The 11810-nt window shown below is 44.6% G+C and overlaps 1 protein-coding gene across 2 annotated transcripts in view; it reads right to left on the bottom strand.

Moving 5' to 3' along the window:
• The window catches only part of GFOD1 (glucose-fructose oxidoreductase domain containing 1), a 117319-nt gene extending 105809 nt beyond the window's left edge, over window positions 1-11510 (bottom strand). The window contains exon 1 of one of the 2 annotated variants that reach the window (XM_045847016.1): window positions 11251-11510. In XM_045847016.1, coding sequence (XP_045702972.1) covers window positions 11251-11503 — 253 coding nt within the window. In that variant the 5' untranslated portion in view covers window positions 11504-11510. Of the gene's footprint in view, window positions 1-3681; window positions 3699-11250 lie in introns of those variants that run through there. The other variant, XM_045847019.1, reaches the window with a different exon arrangement.
• Window positions 11511-11810: the final 300 nt, after the last annotated feature.

Consider the following 11810-nt stretch of genomic DNA (forward strand, 5'->3'; position numbering starts at 1 on the left):
TCAAAAAGACTGACAATAGCCAAGTATTGGTAAATGACATAGAGAAATTAGAATTCTTGTATGTAGGTGGTATGAATATAAAATAGACAGCTACTTTGGAAAATAGTTTGGACGTTTCTTAAATAGTTAAATACATATATATATACCTTATTACCCAGCAATTTTAGTCCTCGATATTTATGCAAGAGAAGTATAAATATAGGTCTACAAAAGACTTGTATGCAAAGGTTGATAGCAGCATTACTCAAAACAGCAAAAAACTAGAAATAATACAAATGTCCATAAAATGGTGAGCAGGTAAACAAAATGTGGTATGTCCATCCAATGGAATATTACTCAGCAATAAAAAAGGAATAAACTTCTGATACATGAAACAACACAGATGAACATCAAAACCATGCTAAGTGAAAGATGCCAGATACAAAGACTACATACATATGTTTCCATTTATATCAAATTTCTAGAAAAGGCAAATGGCAGAGACAAAAAGCAGATCAGTAATTGCCTGGGGCTAGGGGTCAGAATGGGGATTGGCTGCAAACAGGCATAAGGAAACTTTTTGGAGGATGGCAATGTTCTAAAACTTTTTATGTAGATAATTGCACAGCTATATAAATTTACTAAAAAAAAACACTGAATCACTTACAATGAATGGGTAAATTTTATAATATATAAAGTATATCTCAATAAAGCTATTTTTTTAAAAAAGCAATGCTAAAGCTGAAAATGAACTTAATTTGGGGCTTCAAAACTCTGTGGTTTCACTTTCTGGATATTATGCTACCTAAAAGGGCATCTCAATACCACAAGGTCTCTCACAAATGGAAACTGGACATTTAAAAAACAATCCCTATCCTTCTGATGCAAAGTTATTTTTCTGCATTTTTAATGCTGTACAGGTCATTAACAATTCTCAAAGAAAGTCTAAACCCTGAAGCATCCCAGACTTGCCCAAACCTGAGTGGCTTGCTTCCCCAAAGCCCTGCTGACAGGTATAGAACTGGTCAAGGTGAAGGGTCACTGTGGCTCTCAGCGGTGCAGGTGTGAAAGCCTTTTTCTCAAAATCCCTTGGCTGGAGCCTAAACCAGAAAAAAAGTTTGCCTTCAAGGTCTTCCTGCTTAGAGGACAATGCTCAGAGATGTTCTCCTGGGGGTTCACACCTACTGACAAGTTTTCTCCAGACCTACACTTGCCTGGCACATCTGGCAGGTATCACATTGCCCAGCTTGCCTGACTGGGGGGCCTTGATCCAGCCAAAATTTGTATTCATCAGAGTTCTTCAGAAAAATAGAACCAATAGGGTGTGTGTATATACAGAGAGAAAGAAATTAATTTTTAAGGCATTGACTCATGCAATTATAGGGATTGGCAAGTCCAACATTTGCAGGGAAGGACAGCAGGCTGAGGACCTAGGAAAGGGCTACTGCCGTTTCCAGTGCAAAGGCAGTCTGCAGGCTAAGCTCCTTTTTCCTCCAGGGAGCTCCATCCTTTTCCTGATTCCTGACTCCTTCCAGGCCATGGTGAGTTCCTGTGAACCCCACAGTGAGTTCCTCGTAATCCCATAAGCACATTCTAGATCACATATCTGTGAAACTGGATTCTGAGCTAAGATGACCTCTGACACTGGCTCATGCACATTCCCTTTTAAAAATAAGAGAACTTTTAACTCTATTTTCTGAATCTAGCAAGAGGAACTCATCCATTATGAAAGTAAGAAAAAAAAATATCTTCACAAGTGCTATTTGGAATAGGCTAAAGAATTAATCACATTGGGAAGAACTAATTATTTACTGAGCTTATGCAGATAACTAAGGGTCTCTACATGCCCCTGCCCATTTTAATTGTAATGCCAAACCTATAAGATAGGGTCTTTAATTCCATTTTATTGATGAGAAAACTGAAGCTCAGGGAGGATGGTTACCTCCGCCAAAGTCACACAGGTAACCTGTCAACCTTTCATATAGTTGGTAAGTTTTATGATACATGACGTCTTACATGATGATGGTCTTTGCCAGGCCATAATTGTCCTAAGTCAAAATGTTAATATATAACTAATTGCCTATGTATCTCTTTTTTGGTGAAACCCTTAAAACATGCAATTTAGTACCCCTCCCCTTTTTTTTGGTGGGTTTTTCTTGGCGGGAGGTGGGTTCTTCACCAGTTTCAGATATCAAATATCCAACTTCTTTATTTGGCTTCTTCTCACTCCAATTTAAACTTCTGCACAATTGTACATTTTCAAAGTCAGATATCATCCACAAAATAATCATTCAACTGCACCTAATTTCAATTAGATGCAATGAGGTTGGTGAAGCTTGACTTTTCCTAACAGTAAATAGACTCATTTCTTTCATTTACATAATGCCTCAGGGCTTCCTCAACTCTACACCAAACCAACAGACCAAAATCATTTCTCTCAGTGCTCAGGGGCACAAATGCAATCACCTTGCTCACAGTCTTCAGCAAGAAAGAGCTTAAGAAGAGACTTTAAGAAAGAACTAGAAGCAGGGTTTGCTGGGATTTCAGAACAGTTACTCTCAAGTCCAAATGTGGCATTTCATTATCTGCAGCCATATCTCTGCTAATGTGGCAATCAGGACCGGAGGGGCTCTGTCTCAACTCCGTTTCCTCCCTGCTCTGTCGCCCGTTCCAGCAGCCCCCCTCAACCTTGAGCAATTGCTGACACTAAAGTAGGACAGGAAAGGTCATGCTGCTCCAGGTCCTCAGCTAATGATGCCATAGAAGTTGGGGCAAGACCAATATGGGGCCAGATCAAAGCTCCAGGAAACCCTAAGCCGTATTCTCCCTTCCAAAGCAGCCTTTTATCCCATGGAGAGGCTCCCCCAAGGGCATCTGCATTACCATCTCCAAAAATCATGGTAGGGACTGTGAAAATAGGTGTCATCACATTACACACAAAGAAAACAGATTATTTTACCATGGTGCCCCTGCCAGGTTAATTATTCCCAGCAGAGGACTTCTTTTCTTCAAGGTGGAGAGCCATCATATCTATGTGTCTGGCTGCTGCAGCCTCCACACCACATGGGCACTGGAGAGAAATTCTGAAGCTCAGGTCCCACCCTGGAATCTGTTTTTGTGACAAGATCTCCAAGTGATGTGACCGTATGCTAGGTGATGTGACTGTTTTTGAGAGGCACTGGGCTATTGCATACAGGACAAAAATATTATGTACTGATTGACACATCCTATTTACAACCTTTTGCCTTCCCCAAGCATTCTTTTATTCAATAAAAAGGCATTCCCCTGTCATTCAGCAAACATTTACAGTGTGCCTACTACTAGGTGCTGACTCAGTGCCTAGCACTGTCTAGGAGAGATAAGGCTTCCCCAGTGAGTAAAGCAGACAAGTGCTCCACCCCATAGTACTTTCATTCTAGCTGGGGAGACAAATAGAAAATAAGAGAATGAGCAAACAAATGAGATCATCTTTCCACCAAATGCCACCAAGAAGATAAAGAGGATGACAGAGGTATAATTGACAGGTGCAGGGGACAAATTTTTGATTGAAAGGAAAGGATCTGGAAGGGCCTCTCTCGCAATAGGACATTTCAGCTGAAACTTGAAAGTGAGAAAGTGCTCCAACTGGTATGGCTCACTTGGTTAGAGCATCCTCCCATGAACTGAAAGGTCTCAGGTTCGATTCCTGGTCAGGGCACATACCTGGGTTGCAGGTTTGGCTGGTCAGGGTGCATACAAGAGGCAACCAATCGATGTTTCCATTGGGCGAGGATTTAAAAAAAAAGGAAAGAGAGAATGTGTAAGGGAGACCCTTCAAAGGAGTGAGAAAGAACCTTTCAGGAATAAGGATGAGCCATTTGTAAAGGACCAGGGCTAGGAAAGGAGTTGGTATGTTTGAGGAACAAAAACAAGTCCAAGTACCTGGAGGGCAGTGAGCGTGGGAGAATTGCCCAAGGCGTGGGGGAGATTACTAGGCAGGGCCATTTCAGAGCAACTAAGTCATAACAAGGAACTTGAATGCTGTTCCAAGTGCCATAAGAGCCATCAAAATGTTCCCACAGGGAATACACGGTGCCCTACATACATATGCCACTTACCTGTTGCATAGAGAATAAACTGATTAAGAAAGAAGAGCGAACGTAGCCCTGGCTGGCGTAGCTCAGTGGATTGAGCGCGGGCTGGGAACCAAAGTGTCCCAGGTTCGATTCCCAGCCAGGGTACATTCCTGGGTTGCAGGCCATAACCCCCAGCAACCGCACATTGATCTCTCTCTCTCTCTCTCTCTCTCTCTCTCTCTCTCTCTCTCTCTCCCCCACTCCCTCCCTTCCCTCCCTAAAAATAAATAAATAAAATATTAAAAAAAAAAAAAAGAAAGAAAGAAAGAAGAGCGAACGTAAGGAAGCCGTTGGGCAGCTTACTGCATAGTCTAGTGGAGTGGTCCACTGTGGGAGGACAAATTGAGATGTTTTGACTGACCCTGATGGCTGGCTGGGGTGTTGTGCTGGGCCCTGCACGCCACACAGCTCTGAATGCGAAGGTGAGGCACCTGGCAGTTAAGGGACTTAAGAAGAGAAGCACACAAGGAAATCAACAGAGAGCTGTGTCATCACAGGTGCCAGTGAATGTGGCGCTATCTTTGTTAAATGAAATGAGCACATACTTTTTGACCAGCAGCTCACATGTGTATCCTACGAGCAGATTGGTGTGTGTGCAAAATGACATATGCTCTAGATTTTTCATTTTAATGTTTGTATAAGGAGAAGATTGGAAACAACCTAAATGTTGAGTAATAGGAAACTGGTTAAACAAACACTGATTTATCCATACAATAAAATACTATATAGCCAAAAATGGAAACAAGGATACTTTCACATTCTGGGTTTTTTATATACCTATATTTGTGTATGTATGTGTATATATAGTGTGTATATATGTTACCAATTGTGTAAAAAAGTTTTTAAAATTCTTACACACATAATGCCAGTACATCCTTCAAAAATCTTAACAAGTAGATACAAAAACTGCCTGTGGTTGAGGACAGGGACAGGGGGAACAAACATACTTCTCACTGTGTATTTTCATAGCATTTGAAATTTGTGCCATGTGAATATATAACCTATTTAAAATAACTAAATAAAATTTAAATTTTAAAAAATACATTAACATAGGTGCAAGGAAAGATGAGGGCCCATGGTGCTGAGACCACAGAAGGATATGCAGGGGACGGGACTGAGGAAGGGGGGATCCTGGGGCAGGTAACACTGGGGCGGAGCCTTGAAAGATGAACAGGCATGCATGACTAACAGAAGGCAGAACCATGTTCCTCACAGAGGCGGGGACTTATAATCCAATAGGGTCCATTCAAGGAAACAGTGGTATTTTCATTTAGCTAAAGTTCTTGGGGTTCCAGAAGAACCAGCAGCTCTTGCCTGTTAAGTCAAGAAGTTGGGGCTTTTCCCAGAAGCGATAAAAGGGAGGAGTAGTAGCACGATCAGGTCTGCAGTCCTTCAAGGCAATTCTGGCCACAGGGTGGGGAGGAGTTGACTGGAACCTAAATCAGAAACTAGGTAAGGACCTCATTCCTTTAATGGAAGAAGCAAAGATGCAGAAGAGGGAACAGAGACCAGAGGGATTAAGGAGTTAGCACTAACCAGATTTTGAAACTGACTCCCTGTGGGGAGGGGAGCAGTAAACAGGAATAAAGGAAAACTCCAATGATCTCACCCGGGCTGCCATTATCTGACAGGAGAACCTGTGGCAAAGAAGCAAATCTGGGGCTAGGAGAGGAAGAAATAGTACCAGAGGAGGCAGAAGGATGGGTTCGAGCCTGTGGGTGAATGTACTTGGGCACTTTCACTCAAGTATCTGTATTTGTGTTGCTTCAATTGTAAAATGGAGCTAATATCTATCTTAGAGGATTATTTTAATCGTGAAATGAAGTGTTTTACATACAGGACCTATCACATTGCCTGGGCCATAGTAGGTTCTTAACAAGAAGCACCCCTGGACACAGTAGAAATTATATATTATAGAGAAGTCCCTACAACAGAGAAATGCCTAGTTCACTAAGGTAGGGATTTCAAGGAAATTTTTACAAATTAAAGAATGCTGCTATTCGATTGATTCCAAGTTTCATTCCTCTGGGTCCCTAGACCAGCCCCTCACCTTGACAATGCTGTGACCAGTTATGAGTGTGGATCCAGGAGCGCAGCTCTCTCGCCACTGCCGGGCATGCAACTCACAGCCCAGGCTTTTGCTGAATGGAAAACGCACTAGGACTGGTCAAAACTGGCTTGTTTCGATTCGAAGCAAACACTAGCACCTATAAACCCCCAACGGCCAGACTAACCGGATAACTGTTTGGGGTGTTTCACTTCCTGTGTTGCATGTGTCAAACCTCTCACCGTGACAGCAGAGCAAACCCAGATGACCACCCCACCATGTGCTCACAGGCCCGACTCAAGGAAAGTGACCTCTGAGGAGTTTCCAGTGAAGATGGAGTCTGCAAGGAGAATAAACTCCAGCCCCCTCTAAATCCAATGCCCCCATGTTTTCTGTAATCACAATGGCCTCAAACTGTCAAATTTTATTCCTGCAAAATCAGGAATAAAAAAAAAGCCCAAGAGCTACCATGAAGATGTGAACAAAACACTATTCCTTACATCATGAGTATTAAACTAAGTCTATTCCTTATGTCTCTTACACTTGATTTTGAAAATGTACCTCACATTGGTCTTATCAAGGAAAAAAAAATCATAGGGGTTTTTGATAATAAGAAGTATCCAGAAATATGTAAGTTGCGTTTCTCTCAAAGCCAGTACCCCCGAATACTTTCATGGCTAAAGTACCACTGATGATCAGAAAAGATGATGCTTTTTTCCCAAACTGCCACTCTCCTGGGCACACGCTCTAGAGTCGCTCTGTGGGTCTGACCTGCAGGCCCGTGCTGCCCTGGAGGGGAGAAGGGAGGCCAAACACGATCTTTCTGATATGACCAGTCATATGCCCTCCAGCAGACATGGGGCTCCACATGGACCTGTTTTATGCAAATTGTCCTAACAGATTTGTATTATAGGATGGCTATAATCTATTTGATATGCACAGATCCACTGTAAGCATGGAGGTTAACTACCCAACACATATGCCATACGAAACTGAAAAGAAATATTAGCCGGAATCCAGTGATATTCAATTCAAGGCCAAAGAAACCAAGCAACGAAAGTCAGAAGCATAATAAAATTCACCTAAAAACTGACAGCTTTGGGCAGCCCATTGTATCTGATGTCCCATCAGAGTCAACAGTAGAGTGGCTGGTTAAGACTGTTTTTTTAGGGAGGAGTTCTACATTCTTGTCACAGGCTTCTGAAGATAGAATTAAAATATATGTACATTTACCTACCTGAAATCCATACCATTTTTAAAAATAAAACATTTTGATTGACTTCTGGTAAAGATGGAGAGATAGACAGACGAGACTCACCTCTTCGCACAACCTCATCAAAATAACAACCAAAATACAGAGCAACCATCACTCAGAAGCATCAGAAATGAAGTTGAATAGGAGTCTGGCAACTACAAAATAGAGTGGAATGGAAGTGTGACAACTATGGAATTAAAAAAAAACATCCATCCAGACCGGTAGAGGGGTGAAGACACAGAACGGGCTTGTCCCACACCCACCTGTGGTAGATAAAAGTTCAGGAGGGATATCTTAGGAGCAAGGAATCCCAGCCCAACACCAGGCCTCCCAGCCTAGGGTCCCAGTGCCAGGAAGATAAGTCCCCATAATTTCTGGCAGCAAAAACCAGCAGGGACTGAGTTGGTGGAAGAAATGCCAGAGCTCTAAACAGTTCCTCTTAAGAACCCACACACAGACTCACCTACTCAGACTCACTTCCTCTGAGCTCCAGAACCAGGGTAGCAGCTTGGAAGGCACCAGTGATACACAGGGAGAAAGTGAAGTGCCTGGCATCAAGGCCAGTAGAGTCCATTGTCGCTTTTCTAAAACCTACCCCCACAGAGCCATCAAACTGGTGCCATATCTGAGACTCCATCAACCTGGCTAACACTGTTCGACCTGCCTTGGAGATAACCTGACACTCTGCCCCATCCAACTTATGGGCCCACCCAAGCTTCCTTTCCATATGAATGGCAGGTCTTGGCTCAGGCTTCACAACTTCCTAAATCCTATCAAAGAAGCAACAGCTGGCTTCAGTGAGTCCCAGGCACAGAACTAGCAGTGGCCAGCTTAGATTCACAATTTGCCTTTACATGGGAATCTCCAAGCCCAGCACAAGTAGCACCCATCTCAGATTGCTTTACAGCCCAGGCAGGGTGTCCTGGGCAAAACACAGGTGGGGATGCCCATGGCCTGCACCACCTGAGAAACCCCACAGTCTGCACACCCACTGGACAGCTTCAGTACATGTGGGCGCACCACCATCCTGCCCCTGCACAGCTGATCCTCCACGGAGGGCAGAGGTTGACAGTTAGTGGTCACAGCCAGTCCTTGCAGCTGGCTGGCCTGGGTAAATCCCTCCCATTGATCTGCCAACAGCCACCCAGGCTCAACTACAAAAGGAGGGTGTACTCAGCCCACAGGAAGGATGCACCTTAAGTACACAACATAGGTGATAGAGGAGGCTGTGCCACTGGACCCTACCAGACACCTACTATATTAGGCCACACTACCAAAACACGGAGTTCAAAGCAGCTCTACCTAATACATAGAAATAAACACAGGAGACTGCCAAACAGACAAAGAAACATGATCAAATGAAAGAACAGATCAAAACTCCAGATAAACGAAATGAAGATAAGCAATCTATCAGATGCAGAGTTCAAAACACTGGTTATAAGGATGCTCAAGGAACTTAGTGAGGACCTTAACAGCATAAAAAAGACCCAATCAGAAATGAAGGACACATTAATTGAAATAAAGAACAATTTACAGGGAAACAACAGTAGAGTGGAGAAAGCCAAGAATCAAATCAATAATTTGGAACATAAAGAGGCAAAAACAACCAGTCAGAACAAGAAGAAGAAAAAATCCAAAAAAAAAATGAGGATAGTATAAGCAGCCTCTGGGACAACTTAAAGAGGTCCAAAATTCACATCATAATGGTGCCAGAAGGAGAACAGAAAGAGCGAGAAATTGGAAATCTACTTGAAAAATAGTGAAAGGAAACTCCCTAATTTGGTGAAAGAAATAGACATGCCAGTCAAGGACGCACAGAGTCCCAAATAAGATGGATGCAAAGAGGCCCACTTCAAGACACATTATCATTAAAATGCCAAAAGTTAAAGATAAAGAGAGAATCTTAAAAGCAGCAAGAGAAAAGAAGTCAGTTATTTACAGGGGAGTTCCCATAAGACTGTCAGATGATTTCTCAAGAGAAACTTTGCAGGCTAGAAGGGATTGGCAAGAAATATTCAAAGTGATGAAAAGCAGGGGCCTATAGCAAGATTGCTCTACCCAGTAAAGCTATCATTTAGAATCGAAGGGCAGATAAAGAGCTTCCCAGACAAGAAAAAACTGAAGGAGTTCATTACCACCAAACCATTATTATATGAAATGTTACAGGGGCCTTATTTAAGCAAAAGAAGATCAAACTATGAACAATAAAATGGCAAAAAAATACTTATCTATCAACAATTGCATGTAAAAAACAAACTCAGCAAACAAGAAGAACAGAGACTGAATCATGGATACTGAGAGCATTTTGATGGTTGGCAGATGGGAGAGGGGTGGGAAGAATGGGTAAAGAGGAGAAGGGATTAAGAAGTACAAATAGGTAGTTACGGAATAGCCATGGGGATGTAAAATCAGCATAGGAAATGGAGTAGCCAAAGAACTTAACACACATGACCCATGGACATGAACAAGGTAGGGGGATTGCCTGAGGGAGTAGGGGGTGCTGGTTGGGGGTGGACAAAGGGGTAAAAATCAGGACAACTGTAATAGCATAATCAACAAAATAGCATTAAAAACAAACAAACAAACAAACAAATAAATAAAGCATTCTGTTCCAAGATTACATAAATTACTATCGGTTTCTGGGTGCTGTTCCTGTTCCTGCCCAAATCTTCCTTTGTAATTTTTCTCTACTGTGGCATTCTGTGCTGTCTCTTTCCTCACCAATAAAATTCCAACATTTTTCTTGGGAGAGTAAGGAGTGCCAATCTTCTTGGGATTGTCTTAGGTAGTGTGAGAAGTGCTGGTGGACAAAACACTACCCTTTTTCTTCCTCTGAGCACGGCAAAGATGATGGGGCCCGCACTCTGTCTGTGATTGTTCACACTGCCTGGGTTAGGTGGGGGACCGGATGATGAGGGGTGGTGAGCTCATCCCAACCCACTTGTCAACACTAGGCCTGAGAACTATTCCTGACGGGAATTCAAGAGGGACTATTGCTTGCCTCCACGTGAAACTGGCACCGTTGGGCCTTTTCCCACACAAAGGTTCGGTGCCTCTGGAACTACTGCTCCCATGCCCTAAAAACTGAAGATCTATGAGTCTCCATCTGAGCAGAAGAAAATTCCTGGACTGCCGCACGAGAAAGTTAAAACCCTCTGATTTTTAACAAACCAGTCTTCACTAACACATGAACCTCGCCTGAACACGTCCCAGTAGATAATAGATCCCCCAACTCCGGGCATCCAACCACTGCAGCTATCCTTGCTTTCAGCGAAGACAAGATAATTACGGCTGATTGTCACATGTCTAATTTCACACTAAACTAACTCATGGCGGAAAGTAACAAACTATCCTAGCAGGGCGGCACAGCAGCTAAACGTCAGATCGTCTATCGCCCCAGGAAAACCAGAGACATTTGTGGAGCCCTTTATTCATGCGTTCCTGGGCGCGCACTCGCTTCTCACAGGCGCGCAAGTACACACTCAAGCACTACACACACAGCAGGGGACTTAGTTTTCCCTTCCTCAGAGCAACCATTCACAGTTCCCAACATCTGATCCGCCTCATCCTCATCCCTAGAACACACGCCTCCTCTAGCCTCAGCGCCACACACGTGGGGAAGCGCGCCCAGGTGGAGCCAGAAGGGAGGAGGGAAGCGCAGAGCTGGGGCGGGCCAAAGATGAGGGAAGAGGGCGCTCGAGTGGGATGTGCGATCTCAGGTCCGTGTTAATGCCATGTAAACTGCAGGGAGGACGAGTGGGAGAAAGGAGAAAAGCTGAGGGAAAGGCAAGGAGAGGAGGCGAGGGGGACCCGGGCGGGGTCGGGGGCAGGGAAGTGGGGGAGGGGCCGCTCACCCAGGGTTTTGACAGCGATCTGCCTCGTGAGAGGCGGAGGTAGGTTGATGCACACCAAGTCCACGTCCTGATGCAGCAGCACCTCGTCAATGCGACTCGTATAGAAGGGAACGCTCATCTCCTTGGCCAGCTCCTCCGCTTCCTCCGGTGTGCGGCCCCACAGCGCCTTCACCGCGAAGCCCTCGTCTTTCAGCAACGGGATGATGACTCGGGCCGTGAGGCTGGTGCCGAACACGCCCACCCCGGGAAGCATGGCTGCTCGGGCTCGCCTGGTTCTGCTTCAGCTCGGCTCTCCAGTCCAACACGCGCTCCCACACCCCTCTAGCCAGTCCTGTGCCCGGCTCGCCTCTGTGCGCCAGCCGCCGTGCCCTGGGCAAGGAGCCCGGGTGCCGAGAGCGCACCCAGCTGCAGGCAAAACCGTCTCTGGGAGCCTCAGTACAGTGACTGCTGCAGTGTCCGCCACGCGGGGCTCCAGTCCTTCCCGGAGGCGGCGGCAGAGACGCCCCCAGGGCACCCGAGGCCCCGAAACCCCGTGGAACCTCGGTTCAGGCAGCACACCA

Source organism: Phyllostomus hastatus, unplaced genomic scaffold (assembly GCF_019186645.2).
Source record: "Phyllostomus hastatus isolate PE091 unplaced genomic scaffold, TTU_PhHast_1.1 phas_contig_524, whole genome shotgun sequence".
In the NCBI taxonomy this organism is placed as follows: domain Eukaryota; kingdom Metazoa; phylum Chordata; class Mammalia; order Chiroptera; family Phyllostomidae; genus Phyllostomus; species Phyllostomus hastatus.